This window comes from Rhinopithecus bieti, unplaced genomic scaffold (genome assembly GCF_001698545.2).
Source record: "Rhinopithecus bieti isolate Rb0 unplaced genomic scaffold, ASM169854v2 scaffold_12573, whole genome shotgun sequence".
Taxonomy (NCBI): domain Eukaryota; kingdom Metazoa; phylum Chordata; class Mammalia; order Primates; family Cercopithecidae; genus Rhinopithecus; species Rhinopithecus bieti.
In genome coordinates, this window is record NW_016807321.1 from 202,298 (window position 1) to 220,728 (window position 18,431).

At 57.0% G+C, this 18,431-nt stretch overlaps 1 protein-coding gene across 7 annotated transcripts in view; it reads left to right on the forward strand.

The window, feature by feature from the left end:
- Nucleotides 1-444: 444 nt before the first annotated feature.
- The window catches only part of SS18L1 (SS18L1 subunit of BAF chromatin remodeling complex), a 39,126-nt gene continuing 21,139 nt past the window's right edge, over nucleotides 445-18,431 (forward strand). The window contains exons 1-3 of one of the 7 annotated variants that reach the window (XM_017881160.1): nucleotides 445-574; nucleotides 16,040-16,116; nucleotides 17,095-17,179. In XM_017881160.1, the coding sequence (XP_017736649.1) occupies nucleotides 542-574; nucleotides 16,040-16,116; nucleotides 17,095-17,179 (195 nt within the window). In that variant the 5' untranslated portion in view covers nucleotides 445-541. The other 6 variants (XM_017881162.1, XM_017881161.1, XM_017881163.1 and 3 more) reach the window with 6 other exon arrangements.

An 18,431-nucleotide genomic window follows, 5' to 3' on the forward strand; every position in this document is an offset into this window, starting at 1 on the left:
CCGGGCCGTGTGGGGGGCGCTCCCCGGAGAGCCTGCGCCAACTTTGTTGGGGCGGCGGGTCCCTCGGGCCGGGGCACGGGGCGCTGGGGGCCGGGCGGACGCTGGAGGGTGCCGGCCCCGGAGCGCGCTGTCCTCCGAGTCCGCGGCGCGCGCTGGGAACCGTCCTGGGCCGTGCCGGGCGCACGGGGACCCCTCGGGTCCGGGGCCGCGGTGAGGGCTCGTCGCGCTCCGCAGCCAGCCTCGGTGGCGAAGGCGGGCGGCGGGCGACACTCGCTTTCTGCGCTCAGCTTGGCGTGTGGAGAAGGGCGCGGGCCGGCCTCCGGGCGCACGGAGATGGCGGGGCCCGCGGCCGGGGCTGCCCCTTCTGCCGCTGGAGCGAGGTGCGGACGATGGAGGCACAGAGGGACGCGTCCCAATGCCCATTTGGGGGGCATCGTTAGACAGCCCGGCCCCGTAGGGAGCACACCGCCCGCCCGTATCCTCGCGGCCATGCCGCGTTTCAGCGTGACACCCTCCCCCGCCGCCTCGCCTAACAAACTTGATGGATTCGCTCCACAACCTTTCCTCTAGCTCCGTAAGTTCGGCCTTGTGGATTTCAAGAGACAGCGTTTACAGGGGTTTCGGACACCGTTATCCAAAGCCCTAAGTTTTGAAATTGAGACTTTGCATTTTCTGCTGTTTTTCTGTAGAAGACAAATTCGGAAGAAAATCGGCATTAGCCATTCCCGTTTCAGTTGTCACAACATCTTTTGGAGTGGCATTGGTTTTTTCCTAAACTCCGACTCCGTCTTCACCCTGGTGGGATTGCAGGAATAAACAGTGGTATTCCTAGGTTCCCAGGAGCGCTTGTCTCCCTAAGGGGGTTCACCTTGACCTTGACTGTGGCTCTTATTCCTTGATGACATACCAGTCTCCTGTGGAAGTTGTCCTAAATCTATCGCCTATTTTGAGACTACTCTTGCTGTTGCTAGTTTTAGAAATTTGATGGTCTTAACAAATGAGAACCTTGGCCAACTCTGAACAGGACAGATTGAGAATAGCAGAAACACAGATTTACAAGTGTGGCATTTTAATTAATGTAGTAAACTCTTATGTGTGCTTACTGTATCCCAGACACTATTCTAGGGGTTTTATAAATTTTAGTTCATCCAATTCTTCATAGAAGCTACTGGCATCCCATTTAATAGCTAAGGAGGCTGAGGTCTGGGGAGGCTGTGCCTTGCTGGTAAGTGGACGCTGAAGCCTGGGGGGGCTGAGTGCCTTGCTGGTAAGTGGCACAGCCAGGTGTTGAACCCATACTGTGGCTCCAGGGTCTGCTGTGTTGGTACCCCTTAATCTGGGAACATTTGGCCAGGCGGAGGTCAAGCTCTAGGCTCAGAGGCAAATGTTGGAACCCAGAGCATCTCCTGGCACTCTGGTTTTTTGGACCTTGGCATTCATTGTTCCTGAAGTTACCTTTGTCTTCAACGTTCGTCCCGTTATTTGCACTGCGCACACATTTCCATTGAAGCTCCCCAAATTCGCCAGGTAAAAGTGTATATTGAGGTGCTGTCCCAAACATCAGATCAGAAAAGAAGAAATGCACCTGGGGACTGTGTGTCCCAGGGCAGAAACTCAGCCTGCTGACCATTGGAAATGGATCTTTAGTTTAGGCTGCTGACTTGGCCTGGTAGGGCCAGCAGGCTGCGTGTTGGGCTTGGTGTTTTGACAGTGAATATATTTACCCAGGGATCTTTTACTGGGAGGTGTGAGAAGGCTGAGAAAGGTGTGAGAGGTGCGTGTTCTATGCCTAAAACGTGTGCTGTGTCCACAGTGTGTGCTAGTAGTCTCATGCCGAGAGCATTAAGAGAAGCCAGGAACCCCTCTGAAACCTGCTTGGTAGTGAAGGGGAAGGAAGAATACAACTTGTCCTTAACAACATTGTGTGTGGGTGGGGATCTTTCAGGCCAACTTCTACTCAACCTTCAAAGCCTCACTCAAATGTTCCCTGTCTCATGCTCCCTCAGCCATCATGTGGCCCATGTAGCACTTGCTTGGGCTCCTGAGTTCAGCATGTGACTGACGAATTCTTTGCTGATCCCCAGCCTCTCCTTGTGTCTGAGCACAGTTAGTGCTGAGCACGTGCCGGTGCATCTGTGACTCTGGTTCCATCAGTGGAAGTGTTTTGAAATAAGCAGATGTGTTAGTGTCCTGTGACTTCCTTGACACATTACCACAACCCAGGTGGCTTCAAACGACAGAAATCTATTCCCTCACAGTTTTGGAGGCCAGAAGTCCCAAGTCCAGGGATCAGTTCCCTGCTCTTCTCTTGGCTTCTGATGGCTGTGGGCAGCCCTTGGTGTTCTGTAGCTTGTAGGTGCATCCAGCCAGTCTCTGCTTTCATCATCATCTTTTTTTTTCTTTTTTTTTTTTTTTTTGAGATGGAGTTTCGCTCTTGTTGCCCAGGCTAGAGTGCAATGGCACCATCTCGGGCTCACAACCTCCGTCCCCCACCCGCCCATGTTCAAACAATTCTCCTGCCTCAGCCTCCTGATAGCTGGGATTACAGACGCCTGCCACCACATCCAGCTAATTTTGTGTTTTTTAGTACAGATGGGGTTTCTCCATGTTGGCCAGGCTGGTCTTGAACTCCCGACCTCAGGTGATCTGCCCCCACCCCCACCCCCCTTGACCTCCCAAAGTGCTGGGATTACAGACGTGAGCCATCGTGCCTGGCCTCAATTTCCCAGTTTTTATAAGGACTCTTTTATTGGTTTTAGGGCCTACGTTAGTCCAGCCAGACCCCATCTTTATTTCATTTTCAAAAAGCTTGTTTCCAGTACCTCCCATGCGCAGGGACCAGGGGTCCGGGCACAGTTCAGCCCACAAGAGTGCATTTGTGGTGAGGGCTATCCCAGAGAAGGAGCCGTGAGACAGAGGCCGAGAGCCACAGAGGGTCCCAAACCTGGCCTGCATGGAGCAAGTATTGGGGCACCCGAAGTGGAAGGGCGGGGAGTGCTGGGCTGATGTGGGGAGGGTAGCTGGTGGTGACCAGGCAGCAGTGCATGGGTGAGATGGTCAGAACCAGTCTGTGGCAAGCACCACAAGGGACATGACTGTGCTGGGGAACCCTGTGTTGGGGCTGGGCCATGTCACCACAGTGGCCCCTGGGCCTGGCTGGCTGTTCTCTGGCCACCAGCTGGAAACTGTAATGTCCTACTGTCCAGTGTGTGCTTCTTACGCTGCTGTTGGGGCTGGGGCTGCAGTGGTCACCACGGACCATATGGCCAGACTTGACCCCTGGGTTGCCTCCTTGCTGCTTGGCATACAGAAAGTGGTCAATAAATGTGTTACTATTTCTGTTAGTATTGGTTTTCTCATTGGTTTCCTTGGCCGGATAATAGCAGTGGTGTCTGCCGGTCTGCTGGGTGTCTGGATCCCCAGTGCCTGTTGCAGGGCAGGGTTGGGGAAAAGCTCTGAGGGAATGGGACAGAGCTGGGAGGAGGTGGGCCCCTGGGTCTGCCTGCTGAGTGGGTTTGGTGTGGGAAGACAAGACCTTTGTGGAGTGGGTTGGTGCCATGCCCAGGGTACGAGAGCCAGGGAGTGGTTGAACCTGGACCAGCCCTATCCCATGCCCTTGGTACCCAGGTGCGGGGGTGGGGCATGGGCAAGGGGCACACTTCTGGGTGGGGATGAGCTGTGGAGGATGGGGTGCACACCCAGCAGACAGTGGGCACCTTGTGTGCTCCCTCAGACCTGGAACTTGCTGTCTGAAGGAACGCAAGCTAACTTGGCTAGGAGTGTTTGTAAGGTGAGAGCTGTCCTGTGACTGAATGGCTTAGGGATGCCAAGCCTCCCTTGCATGTGGCTGATTGACAGCATTCTTCCTGCTATCAGAGGCTCCCCCCACCTGAGAAGGGGAGCACGGGGGCCTGTCTTTATATCCCCAGGGATGAGGGGTGGGGTCCCCTCATTCTGGAGCCTGGGCTCAGCCCTGGGGAGGGACCCCGCAGCCACAGGCCTTGCTTGGCCTCCTTGCTGTCTTAGGTCAGGTGAGGGTGGTGCTCTGCAAGGCCCTTGAGCCTGAGCGCTGTGGGCAAGGCAGGCAGGAGAAAGACATTGTCCCGGAGGGAGCAGCCGCAGCCTGGCCTCTGTCCCCTCTGTCTGTAAAGCCTGGCCATACACCCTCTTGCTGGGCGCTCCTGAAGGTGCTCTTCCCAGTCCTGTTCAGCTGGGAGGGTGAGGAAGCATTTGGATAAAGACAGTGCCTGCCCACTGCCCTTTACCCCTGACCTTTCCAAGGCTGATGGGTCTCCAGAGTCCCTGTCTGCCATCCAGTCGCTGGGTGTGGAGTCTGGAGGCAGCAGCCGAAGGCAGCCCAGGTCTTGCCCAGGTGGCGCTCGCTAGCCAGTGGTCCCGGATGTTCTTGAGGCTCCTGGCCTTTGCACCGTCTGTGCCCCAGGCCAGTGGGTTGGAGCCTGGGCACCTGCCCCTGTGTGCTTGGAGTCCGAGGACAGATTTCCTGGAATCCCCAGGCTGCAGATGGTGGAAGAGTCACGCCCGCCCCCAGTGGATGCAGAGGTCACGCCCTGTGGCGTGATACGGGGGATGCAGGAATAAACAGGCCCTGGGTGCTGAGCAGTTAGCGAGCCGGCACTGATGGCCCGTAAGGCCTGTGGGGCCTGGGAAGAGGAAGCGCAGGTCTTCTCCTCTGGTCCAGGCAGGCACCTCCACTGCCTCCCTGCCGTGTGATCACAAGAGGAATCCAAAAGGTTGGGAGAAGGTGCCATGGACGATTGTGGGAAGGAGGCACCTGTGATGCTGGTCCGAGTCTAATTGGCCACCACAGTTGCTGTGCACAATGGGGACGGAAGTGGCCTATTTATATCCTCCTCAAATTGGAAATAAGTGTGGGAAGCAGGCAGGTCCTTGGTGTTACCAGGATGAGGATGGGGGCCGTGGAACTGCGGGAGGGCAGGGTGGGGCAGGCCGGACTTCCTGGGCTCACATTCTTATCCCGCTGATGGTGATGTGTGCTTCACCTTTCTGTGGCCCAGTTTCCTTGTCTTTAGCAAGAGGACAGGGCTGTGGCCTCCCTCCTAGCCTGTGTGTATGGGTAAGGCAATGCCTGGCAGCCTTGTAATTGGTCAGCTTTAGCCTTTGATCAGGCACACAACCAGCAAGGAATGGCCGGAATTTATCCGTGGCATTCGGAAAGGGAGGTAAGGACTCCATTCCATACTGCAGGAAACCATCGCAAGTCCAGGGTCGTGTCAAAAAGAAAAGGCAGTGTCAGCACATGGATGAGACGCACACGGACATCATGTGTCGCTAGTGCAGTAAGCACGTCTTCAGCTTGGGAACTGTCAGGAGCAAAGCGACTTTGTTGTGCTGTGCTGTGAGACGCCCCGGAGCACCATGAGACCGAAAGTGATTGCCAAGGCGTGTGCAGATGCGGCTGCTGTTGTGTGTGTTAAGCACGTCNGGGGCTGCAGTGGTCACCACGGACCATATGGCCAGACTTGACCCCTGGGTTGCCTCCTTGCTGCTTGGCATACAGAAAGTGGTCAATAAATGTGTTACTATTTCTGTTAGTATTGGTTTTCTCATTGGTTTCCTTGGCCGGATAATAGCAGTGGTGTCTGCCGGTCTGCTGGGTGTCTGGATCCCCAGTGCCTGTTGCAGGGCAGGGTTGGGGAAAAGCTCTGAGGGAATGGGACAGAGCTGGGAGGAGGTGGGCCCCTGGGTCTGCCTGCTGAGTGGGTTTGGTGTGGGAAGACAAGACCTTTGTGGAGTGGGTTGGTGCCATGCCCAGGGTACGAGAGCCAGGGAGTGGTTGAACCTGGACCAGCCCTATCCCATGCCCTTGGTACCCAGGTGCGGGGTGGGGCATGGGCAAGGGGCACACTTCTGGGTGGGGATGAGCTGTGGAGGATGGGGTGCACACCCAGCAGACAGTGGGCACCTTGTGTGCTCCCTCAGACCTGGAACTTGCTGTCTGAAGGAACGCAAGCTAACTTGGCTAGGAGTGTTTGTAAGGTGAGAGCTGTCCTGTGACTGAATGGCTTAGGGATGCCAAGCCTCCCTTGCATGTGGCTGATTGACAGCATTCTTCCTGCTATCAGAGGCTCCCCCCACCTGAGAAGGGGAGCACGGGGCCTGTCTTTATATCCCCAGGGATGAGGGGTGGGGTCCCCTCATTCTGGAGCCTGGGCTCAGCCCTGGGGAGGGACCCCGCAGCCACAGGCCTTGCTTGGCCTCCTTGCTGTCTTAGGTCAGGTGAGGGTGGTGCTCTGCAAGGCCCTTGAGCCTGAGCGCTGTGGGCAAGGCAGGCAGGAGAAAGACATTGTCCCGGAGGGAGCAGCCGCAGCCTGGCCTCTGTCCCCTCTGTCTGTAAAGCCTGGCCATACACCCTCTTGCTGGGCGCTCCTGAAGGTGCTCTTCCCAGTCCTGTTCAGCTGGGAGGGTGAGGAAGCATTTGGATAAAGACAGTGCCTGCCCACTGCCCTTTACCCCTGACCTTTCCAAGGCTGATGGGTCTCCAGAGTCCCTGTCTGCCATCCAGTCGCTGGGTGTGGAGTCTGGAGGCAGCAGCCGAAGGCAGCCCAGGTCTTGCCCAGGTGGCGCTCGCTAGCCAGTGGTCCCGGATGTTCTTGAGGCTCCTGGCCTTTGCACCGTCTGTGCCCCAGGCCAGTGGGTTGGAGCCTGGGCACCTGCCCCTGTGTGCTTGGAGTCCGAGGACAGATTTCCTGGAATCCCCAGGCTGCAGATGGTGGAAGAGTCACGCCCGCCCCAGTGGATGCAGAGGTCACGCCCTGTGGCGTGATACGGGGATGCAGGAATAAACAGGCCCTGGGTGCTGAGCAGTTAGCGAGCCGGCACTGATGGCCCGTAAGGCCTGTGGGGCCTGGGAAGAGGAAGCGCAGGTCTTCTCCTCTGGTCCAGGCAGGCACCTCCACTGCCTCCCTGCCGTGTGATCACAAGAGGAATCCAAAAGGTTGGGAGAAGGTGCCATGGACGATTGTGGGAAGGAGGCACCTGTGATGCTGGTCCGAGTCTAATTGGCCACCACAGTTGCTGTGCACAATGGGGACGGAAGTGGCCTATTTATATCCTCCTCAAATTGGAAATAAGTGTGGGAAGCAGGCAGGTCCTTGGTGTTACCAGGATGAGGATGGGGCCGTGGAACTGCGGGAGGGCAGGGTGGGGCAGGCCGGACTTCCTGGGCTCACATTCTTATCCCGCTGATGGTGATGTGTGCTTCACCTTTCTGTGGCCCAGTTTCCTTGTCTTTAGCAAGAGGACAGGGCTGTGGCCTCCCTCCTAGCCTGTGTGTATGGGTAAGGCAATGCCTGGCAGCCTTGTAATTGGTCAGCTTTAGCCTTTGATCAGGCACACAACCAGCAAGGAATGGCCGGAATTTATCCGTGGCATTCGGAAAGGGAGGTAAGGACTCCATTCCATACTGCAGGAAACCATCGCAAGTCCAGGGTCGTGTCAAAAGAAAAGGCAGTGTCAGCACATGGATGAGACGCACACGGACATCATGTGTCGCTAGTGCAGTAAGCACGTCTTCAGCTTGGGAACTGTCAGGAGCAAAGCGACTTTGTTGTGCTGTGCTGTGAGACGCCCCGGAGCACCATGAGACCGAAAGTGATTGCCAAGGCGTGTGCAGATGCGGCTGCTGTTGTGTGTGTTAAGCACGTCTTCTCGTGTTCTTAGAGTCTTTGAAATTGCACACGCATGTCAAACACACAGTGGCAGGGCCATGAGGCAGCAGCCAGCTCCCCCCAAGGAGACTGCACGTGTAAATTTGGGGGCTCTTCTGAAGCCCACAGACCGACTTCACATATTCCACAGTTGGGGGAATGTTCGGAGGGTCCCATTGGCTTCCATCAGTGGAGTCTGTAGTGTCGGCTTGCTGACCTTGGGGGCAAGGACGGAGCAGCTCAGGCTGGGCTCAGGGAAGGAGAGCTGATGGGTCAGCGATGTCTGCCCCGAGAACAGGAGTGGCAGGTGCTAGCACAGGTGCCATCGCCGGCTTAGCCACCTGCTGATGCTCAACCAGCAATCCGCTTGGCCAGGCTGGTCCCTCTCACACCTTGATGACTCCTAGGAGTTGATCCTGTGTCTGTGTCCACGCCATGCGTGGGGAGTGCGTGGCAGCCCTGCGTGTAGTGGCAGAAGACAGGGAACAATTTCAATGTCTGTCCAAGGAGACTGAGTACTACGTTGTGTCCATGTTGTGGAATTCTCTGGAGCGTAGGAAACATTGAGGTTTTTTTTTGTTTTTTTTTTTGTTTGTTTTGTTTTTTTTTTTAAAAAGACAGCCTCTTGCTCCTTTGCCTAGGCTGAGGTGCACTGACGTGATCACAGTTCATGCAGCCTCGTCCTCCTGGGCTCAAGGGACAGGTGGGGTCTCTGTGCTAACAGAGGACAGTCTCCAAGATATTTGAGAGGAAAGGAAACTGTGGAACAGCAGAGCGGAACGTTATCAGGTGTGTGCAGAGTCGGGAGGGGAGTGCATGGACTCCATGCGAGACGCTTCCAGAAGGAGCAGAGCTGGCCTCTGGGTGGGAGGAGCCAAGGGTTCCTCCTAGAAAATTAAAAAGGTTCCAAAAGTCTTTGTAATTAGAAAGGACAACCACGAGGACACTGGAGGTGTTTCTGCCCAGTGTGGGCAGTGAGCCTCAGAGCCCCAGGCCTCCTCTGTGTCCAGCTTCCAGGGCCCCACACAGGTTCGTCACTGGAGAGAGACGGTTCTGCTGAGAGCCCCTCACCCAGGTTTTTGCCTGGCAGCCCCAGCCCTTCCCCTACTCTCTGTGGGCTCTGGGACCCCAGTTGCTCTCCATCCCCAGTTCTCATCCTCACTCCCTCACCTACCCAGTCAGGACCCCACAGCGGGGCTTCAGCAGTCCCAGGCCCCATCCTTCATGCCAGGCTGTGCCTTGGGCCCTCCAAGCCACACCCTGTATCCCCCGTCAGTCCCTGCCTGCCAAATCCGGTTTCTCTGCTCACCCGCATGGTCCATGGCCATGGCCACAGCTTCTGTGCCCCTTGGGTTCGTCTCCCTGTGGGTGCTGGGCTTGGCCCTGGGCGTCAGCCAGCCTGACCAACAGAGACACGTTGGGGCCGCCCCTCAGAACCTGAGACCACAGGGGTGACAATGCCGAGAGGGAGTGGGAGGCCCGGGTGTCCCAGCTGCCCCAGTGGCGAGCCCAGCCAAGCCCAGCAGAAGATCCTCCCAGCTGGCCCAGAATCATGAGAATTAAGAAATCATGTTTGGACCATGCGGCTCAGGGAGGTTTGTTGCACATTGGGTGATGGATGTACCCAGCCGCGTTGGGATCTTGGTCCAGCCAGCCTTTGCAGTGAGCACAGGCTTCAGTTGAGAAAGTAACCCCTGCGATGGGCACAGGACTCCTGTCCCCCAGCAGTCCCCGTTCCCCTCTTCTCCAGCTCCTCAGAGCTGGCCTCCGTTCCTGGACACGCCCCATAGCCTTTGCACACGCCTGTTTCCTCCATCGGGCCGCCCTTCCCCCACCTCACCCATGTGCTCCTGCCCAGCCTCCAGCCCAGCTGGAGGTCAACCCCAGAAGCGTGGGGCTCCGCTGCCTCATGGCCTTGAGCAGATGCTCACCCACGTTGGTCTCCACCTGTCCGGCCACCCACGCCTACTCCACCATAAGAAGAGCGGGTCGCACCTCCTCACTGTCACCTCCACTCACCCAGGCCTAGGATGGGCACGTCGATGAAGCATGCTGAGAGATGGGGTCTCACCACCCCTCCTTACTGCGGCCCCCGATGCCAGCCTCTAGCTCCTCCGGATGGAGTTGCCACCTCATCTCTGTCTCCAGCACCCTCACCTCAGGAGGCCTCAGGCTACCAGCTGCAGTGCTTTGCCGGAAACGTCTCTGACACAGGTTTACTCCTGAACTTGTAGAAACTCAGCTTCTCTGGAAAGGGTGGGGAGAACTGTGTCTCACGATGCAGAAAAACACACAAGTGGACATCAGGAAGCTGGGAAGCAGTGTCTGCAGAAGACAGCAGTAAATGCAGAAAATGTTTAACGCTCCGGGCCATGTGCATGGCTTCTTTGTTCAGCCTAGTGTTAGAGGTACAGCCAGGTGGAGGAGACTCAGGTGGGCCTGTCACCAGCCCTGGCAACCCCAGACTCACTTCAGGCCTCTTTAAGGTCATTTTGCAGATGATACCGTGAGTAAATGCTTGTCTTAGAGATTTTCATAAATACAGACATGTAAGAAACTAGAGATCGACACGCTCCAGAGCGGGGGCCGCAGCTGCCTGTCCGTGTGTTTCCCTCCTGTCGGGGTCTTTTGCTTTGGATTTTGTGCTCACCAAAGCCACGCAGGCACATGAGGAGTTAAGACGTGCCGTGGGCGTGTGTGTTCGCTGTTCTCTCACACGGCTATGAAGAAAACCTGAGACTGGCTAATTTATGAAGGAAAGAGGCTTAATTAACTCACAGTTCCGCAGGGCTGGGGAGGCCTCAGGAAACTCAGAATCATGGCAGAAGGGGAAGCAAGCAAGGCACCTTCTTCACAAGGCGGCAGGAAGGAGACACGCAAGCAGGGGAAATGCCAGGCGCTTGTAAAACCAGCAGATCTCGTGAGAACTCACTCACCATCACGAGAACTGCATGGGGGAGGCGGCTCCCATCCATCCAGTTGCTTCCCACCGGTTTCCTCCCACGACGCGTGGGGCTTGTGGGAACTACAGTTCAAGATGAGATTTGGGTGGGGACACGGCCAGACCAGATCAGGGTGTGAGTAACCTCAGGAGTAATGCCTCCCACCTCCCAGAAGCACCCTCTTGCCCTTCTCAAGGCCAAACCAGGTGGCCACTTTGGAACAGGTTTAGGGCTGCTGACCTTACCTGTTGACCAGGGAGAACGGGTCACCACGTAATGTCTGCCCTCCCTGCTGCACACCTGCGCTTCCCACTCATACCCGTCAGAGTGGCTTTCACGAGTTGGATCTGCCTCTGCTGTTGATGGGGTGACGATAGACACCTTGCTCACTGCTGAACCACACAGGATCGTGTGACTTGCTTTTCCTACCTGGCTTTTGTTTTCCCTGGAGTCGTTGATTGTTTTTCTTTTTGATCACTTGTCACTAGTGTCTCTCCTCCTTCGCTCAGGTATTCTTCTGGGTTTCAGTCTCGGGGCTGCTCTCCATGGGCCTCCCACCATTGGCCAAATTCCTTTGGCTTCTCTTGGGTTGGGTCTTGGATCTTCTCCTGGGATTTGCTCCCTTGGTTTGGGGAGGGAGGCGCATCATGTTATGGCCTCCTGAGAACAGGTGTTTGGGATGTGCCCCTTTAAACAGAATTCCCACACTCCTCTCATCTGACTGCCCGCATGTTAACGCCACCTCATTTGCTGTCCCCTCCCCTCTTCTGTGGACACGTTACTTTTGCCCTGACAATTTGAGAATGAGTTGTAGACTTGGTGCCCCTTTACTCCCAAATACTTGAGCGTGACTTTGCGGCCAGCAAGGACATAATACTGTACAGAGATTGAAATGGGGGAGCTGATGTGACAGCAGCACGGCCGTCTGCTCCGACTCACTCTGACTTCCCCGTTGTCCCGGTAATGGCCTTTGTAGAACATCATTCAGGATTATTGGAAGGACCCCGGGACCATGTCTGTTGAGTCTCTCCTGGTTGAGAACCACTCGTCCATCTCCGTTATCTTTGATGACTGGCAGTTTTCGGAGAATGCCAGCCAGTCATCGAGTGCCTTTGGTTTGGGTACAGGGTACGTTTTCCTAACTTGCGGGTCTGAAAGTGCGTCCATTCTCCCTTCACTCCTGGTTGGGGTTTCGGCTGACAATCTCTGTGCAGAAGTCTCCCTCAGGATCAGACCATAGCCCTTCTGGAAGCCTCCGTGGTGAGTTCATCTCTCCTCCAGAGCCTCCCTCAGGCCAGGCCATCGCCCCCCCCCCCCCCCGAGGTCTCCGTTGGGACTGGGTCCTTGCCCCTCAGAGGGTGTCCCTTGGTATGGAGCACAGCTCCTCCGGAAGTCTCCTTGGGATCGTCACCCCCTGCGGGCCCACGTAGGAGGCTCCATGCCGCCGGAATTCACTGTCCTTCACGTGGAACCTGCTTTTCTCTCCTGTCATGTTTAGGATCTTTCTTTGTCCCTGGTCTTTTTGGCAGACTGGTCACCTGAGAGCCCTTCCGACGGGGAAATGCGTCCTTCAGCTCTGATTGAAGGATTTGGGGGTGATTTCCTCGCTGCTCCTATCTCTGCGTCTCCTGGAGGGCCGCGCTGGTCCACTCCTCTCTTCGTGATCTTTGTTTTCTCCTTGGTCGATCTGTCCTGCTTTCTGGGACTCTTCTTCAACTTCATGTTCTGCTCCTCTGTTGAGTTGTGTTGTGGCTAACAGGCTTTCACCTCCAGAGCTCTTCCCTCTGTTGTTTCTAACCAGCATCGTCTTTTGTGAGGCTCCGGTAACCTGCATCACTGCACCCGCTGTCTTCGTGAGGATGTTAATGATAGGTTTTGTTGGATTTTTTTAAAAAAATTTCAGGCCAGACGCGATGGTTCACGTCTGTAATGAGCACTTGGGGAGGCCGAGGCGGGCGGATCACTTGAACCTAGGAGTTCGAGACCAGCCTGGGCAACACAGGGAGACCCTGTCTCTACCAAAAAAAAAAAAAAAAAGCATTTAGCCAGGCATGGTGGCACATGCCTGTATTCTCAGCTACTCGGGAGGCTGAGGTAGGAGGATCACTTGAGCCTGGGAGGTGGAGGTTGCAGGGAGCCAAGATCACGCCACTGTGTTCCAGCGTGGGTGACAGAGCAAGACCCTGTCTCAGAAGAAAAGCAAATAGAAAAAAAGGTTCCGTCTTGCGTAACCTTCGTCTCTGGATTTTGGCTTCTGTGGCTGGTTTTGGCCTTTGTCTTTGGCACTGTTGTGGCTTCTGGGGATTGGAGGCCGGAGCGCCGCCTGCTGTGCTCAGGCAGGCGTGTGTTCGGTCTGTGGTTTGCTCTGAGGTGCACATTCCCTTCAGTGCCAAGTGTCTTTTCTCCAGGCTGGTCACTTTCCTAGAGACGCCCCCCTCATCCAGTCCCATCTCCTACCGGCAGATCCTGGGCGACCCTGAAAGGTGCCGGAATCTTAACATTCCTGAGCCTTGTGGGGCTTCGCAGCACAGTGTGGCTCAGGCCAGGCGCCCTGGGGCACTGATTTGCTTGTCACTGGTCCATGTGCTCTTCAGCTTCAAACTCCCGTGGCTGCCGTCTTGTGCCCTCCCCTTTCTGTCCGTAGAAGGCTGTACCTGTTCCATTCTCAGTTGCCGGCCGGGGCCTGGGGCTTGGGGCGTCCAGTCTGCCACCTTTCGTTCCACCTGTCCTGCCCTTTTTGAAATAAGTATGTGTGTAACATACGTGACAAAGTTCTCTGTATCCGGTTTTTAAAAAACGCACACCAGTACTGTGTTTTGTCGTGCGTGCATAAACTCCGCGGCACTGCCCTGGCCAGTGCACAACCGCGGGGCTCTGTTTAATGAAGTCGGCGGCTTGTGCCCCCCGGCCCATCCCAGCCCCGTGCTGGGAGTGATGCTGAAATGCCGTGTCTAGTTCGTGTCTCTGGAGACAATCTCTGCCTGGGGGTTAGGAGTCGAGAAGGGGAAGCACTGAAAGGGAAAGCAAGAAAGCCCATAGTTGTCCCCTTCCTTCAGTTCATCTAGAGGCAGAGCCATCTGGAATGCCAGCGCCTGGCAGGTGGGCTCACCCTCACCTGCCCACAGGTAAGCCTGGCCCGCAGCGCCCCCTGGCGGCGCCCCCATCTCAGGATGGCTCCTCGGCCCCATTGGGCTCAGCTGAGGGCAGGACACCTTGTCCCCAGCAGGGAGAAAAGTGGTAAAGAGTGGAAAGGGGGAAGGTATAACTTAAGGAAAAAATAGAGCAGGATAAACCAACCCTGAAGTTGTGGAGACGGGCGGAGGAGGAAGCTGAGTCGAGGGCAGTCACTTAGCTGGGGCTGTGGGTCCGGGCTCTGCTCTGCTAGGTGGCCTGGCTGGGCTCTCTCCGCCCTGGACTCCAGAGTCTCTGCCTGTGGATGGGTTTGGGCCCCAAGGTCAGACTGCAGTTAAAGGGGCCACGTTGCAGGGTGGAGGCACAGCTGGGTGGCCCCAGGTCCCCAGGCAGGCAGGTGAGCTCCTCCTCCCCTTGCCCTAGGGGTCCCCTGCTCCAGGGCCTGTTGAGCTCCTGCTGGGAGCAGCCTCATAGGGCTGAGATGACCCAGCACGCTGTGGTGGAGCGAAAAGGCACGGCTTTTTCTTGGGGTGCTAGCCTCTGAGCAAAGGCCTTTTTATGGAAAGCAGCAGGTGTGGTGGGCTCAGTCCTGTGCTTCCCTGCAGGTGGAGGCGGCCGGTCACAGGGCGGGTGTCCGCTCTCTTCAGTCTCCTCCCATGCCCCTCCCTCCTCTTTCACCTCCTGTTGGGTCTCCATGGACCACCCAGTGCTGCCCCCAGGTGGACATCTTGGAAGAGCCGGCTCTTTTGTGCCTGCTCCCCATGGCCCGTGGGCATCCTGTGTGGTGTCTGCAGGATGCCGCCTGGCCCCAGTCCCTATTCCTCTGCTGCCACCCACCCCTCCCCACTTCTACCAACCACGAGACTCAGCACATCCTGAGCACGTGCAGGTGTGTGGACATAAGGCCTTGGACCGCTTGATTTGGGAGTGCTCCAGTACCCCCCTGGGGCCACACGAGCACGTTCAGGAGGCCCTTTGGGAAGGAAACCTGGGGCATCTGTGGGCCCAGCCCCCTGCTGCTCAGGTGCAGCCAGGCACACGGGTCACCAGGTCACAGACAGGCTGAGCCCCTGCATCTGACAGGTTCCTGGCAGTGCCCATCTTGAACGTGGAGCGTGCTTGGCGGAGTGTGTGCCTGGCTGTCCCTGAACCAGAAGCCTCCATTTTGCCGGTTCTAGGAGCACGTGGTGCCTGCACAGAGACCCCGGCCCAGCTCTGGGAGGCCCACATCTGGCCGTTCACCTGAGTCACTTGAGACTGGTTTAATCTGGGTTTGGAGTCATGACCCTGTCTGTACACACACACTTTATGTGTAAGATACAGAAGGTTCAAGACAGGACCGGCCTTCCCTGTGTGGCCTGTGGCCCATCCTGCTGTTCTGCTGCATTTCAGCACCCCAGGGGTGAGGGCTGCGCGTCGCCAGCCCCAGGTCCAGGTCATGCCCGGTTCCGCAGTGTCACCCACCTTTTCTGCCTCCCCGCCGGCCTGTGTTGTGTGTGGTTTCTTCTATCCTTGGTGCTGTCCCTGCCCCTCCCAGACCCTTTCCTTCCCTCCCGCACCCCGGTTGGTGGCAGCCCCTGCAGGAAGTCTTGATGCCACCCACCTAGGAGTGCCCTGGACCCCTGCTGATCCTGAGGGGGGCAGCTACCTGTGTCCCACCCTGTGTGGTTGTGATTTGAGGCTGTCCCCTCCAGCTGGGGGCTCCAGGGCCTCTTGTGGGGTGCCCACGGGGTCCTGACATCCTTGCTGTCGACTTGGCTGATCCTTGCTGCACAGATGCTCTGCCGTCAAGGGCCCTGGAAGCTGGAGGGTCCTTCAGGGTGGGGGCTGCTAGAGACACAGGGCCTCCATGTTTTCATCTGTGGGCTGAGATGGCCCTGCCGCTTACGGGTGAAGTCCTTAGCACAGGGATGTGTGAGTGTTTGGTCTGTGGTGGCTGAGGCCATGCATGTAACGACAGCTTCATACACAGAACGGGCGTAGCATCCCAAATCTGGAAATTTGAAGTGCTCCAAAATCTAGAACTTTTTGAGTGCCAACATGAGGCTCAAAGGAAATGCTCATTGGAGCATTTTGGATTTCAGATTTTCAGATTAGGGATGCCAAACCGGTGGGTCTAAAACAGATATCTCCAAATCTGGAAAAATCTGAAATGTGACACGTTTCACGTAAGGGCCACTCAACCTATATGAAAACTAGATGCGTGGCGGTGGCGGTTCTTCCCGAGGGCCAGCGGCAGCCCCGCGTCGGCAGCGCCTGCTCACGCTCTCTCCGCAGATGCTGGACGAGAACCACCACCTGATCCAGTGCATCCTGGAGTACCAGAGCAAGGGCAAGACAGCCGAGTGCACGCAGTGAGTGCCCGCCCGCCATCCATGGGAACACTTTGGGGGGTCATGCAGACTCTAAGCATGGAGGCCAGATATATCCCGAGAGCCCCCCAGCATGGAGGCCAGATATGTCCCGAGAGTCCCCCAGTGCGGAGGCCAGATATGTCCCAAGAGTCCCCAGCACAGCTGCGAAGCGTTGCTGCCAGAACTGGGGTAGTTCCGAGGGAGGCGGGAGGAAAGAGCAGTGTGGGGAGGCCTGGGCCAGCCTCTGTGGGCAGCTCTGCAGCCAACAGCCAGTGAGCCAGGAGACAGCACCTCCTCCAGGTGGGACCTCCTGTGACCCTATGACCCTAGGGCCTGACACAGAGGAGGGGTGCATGGCCAGTCTGCCACCCTCCAAGTGGCTGTCCAAGTGGCCATCAGACTGACCTGGAGGTGGGAAGTAGGTGAATGGCCTCAGACACCCCTGGGTGTGAGTGGGGTGAGGGGACTGGGGCCCCACTGGTGCGAGGTGTACGAGGGGCCTTCCCTGGCAGAACTGTGCTTCCCCATTTCTTTCCAGGACTTTCTCAGGGTCGCTGGCTCTATGGAGTCCGCCCACTGCCTGGTTCAGCTGGACAAGAGCTCTGTCTCTCTGTCACCTTCAGGCCCCTGCCTCCTCGTGGCCGCCCCCATTTCCATTCTCTGAACAGACCAGTGCCAGCTCCCATGTAGCTGCTACCTTAGAGTCTTTGCATAGTTTTTGGCATGGGATGGGAGCCTGCTCAGGGTTTGGGGTGGAGGCTGCCCTGCCGTCCCCACCTAGACCCCAGCGCCCTGCCACCTGCCTGTGTCCAGCTGGGCAACCAGCTGGCATGTCCCTGGGTGTCCTCTGGGGTCCGTGTCCTCATGGGGTTTGGCTGGTTGTCAGACTGTGTTGTTCACACTTCACTTCTGCCTTGGATCCACTTGGGGACTCCGTGGTCCCGTCCTCCTGCCTCATGCATGCCCCCTCTCCTGCAGGTACCAGCAAATCCTGCACCGGAACCTGGTATACCTGGCCACGATTGCAGACTCCAACCAGAACATGCAGTCCCTGCTTCCCGCCGTGAGTACCCGCTGAGGGTGGCCCCTTTCCCCAGCAAGGGCTCCGACACTGCTCCCCGTGAGTACCCGCTGAGGGTGGCCCCTTCCCCAGCAAGGGCTCCGACACTGCTCCCCGTGAGTACCCGCTGAGGGTGGTCCCCTTACCCAGCAAGGACTCCGACACTGCCTAAAATCGGGAGTTGTGGGCATGTCACCTCAGGTAACAAAGATGACTCAGAGAAACCAAAAATACCACTAGAGTCACCAGAAATGGGAGTGTGGGCGGTGCTGACCAACCCTTCCTGACAGACTGAGGGTAACGACAGCATCTGAGGTGGCCGGGTTGGAACTGTGGTTCAGCCTCTTGATGTATTGAAGGGAGGGAAGCCCCGGAAGAACCACTGTAGGAACAGCCGCGGCTCTTGGGTCGGGGGTGGGGAGAGATGGGGTGGGGGCCCTGCATCTCCCTGGAACCTCTCCGGGTGCTTTGAGCAGTTGTGAACCATGCACATGCGCTGCTGTGGGTGAAAACAGAACTTAAAAGAAAACATGCCCAGCACAGTAAATTCTCCCAATGATAGTTCAAATATTTTATTTTGTTTGATTTTTTAAAATGCATTTTTCCAAAATTAAATTGTCGCTGGGAGCGCCGTGTCTCCTAGTGACCCTTAGTCCTCGGCAAGTGATGACGTAAATGCCAGGATGCGTTTCATGAGTAAAAACGTTAAACCCACCTCCATTGACCTGTCACATTGCAGTTCTTCACCGTGCAGACACCCGCAGGTCCTGGTGGAAATTTCCTTTTTTTGGCCAGCTGTAGACAGCGTGTGTGCGCACACCTCCAGAGCTGCTGTTCGACCTTGATCTGGGAGAGTGCTGAGGGTCACTTCACACTCCCTTCTGTGTGGTGTGATCCCAGGTGGGCATGGGGTGGGGGGAGTGAGTGAGGGGAAGGGGCACTCGCAGCAGGAGCATGGGAAACAGGAGAGGGATCCCGCCTGTGGCAAGGCCCTCAGCTTGGAGGGGTCATGGACGGGGAGCACAGAGGCGCCGGCCAGCTGCGCCCGAGAAGGACAGGGTGCATTGAGGTGGACAGGGGAAAGGGTTCCCTGCTGTCCCAGGAGAAGGAGGTCCAGCTTTTCAAACCCAGGCATGTGTGGATGAACTCGATACTCAATAGAGTTCCGAACGCTCACCCAGACGCTCACTGTGCCATCTCCATCTGGGCCTGGTGCTCTGCGGTCACCTGTGGCTGTTCTGGGCCTGGTGCTCTG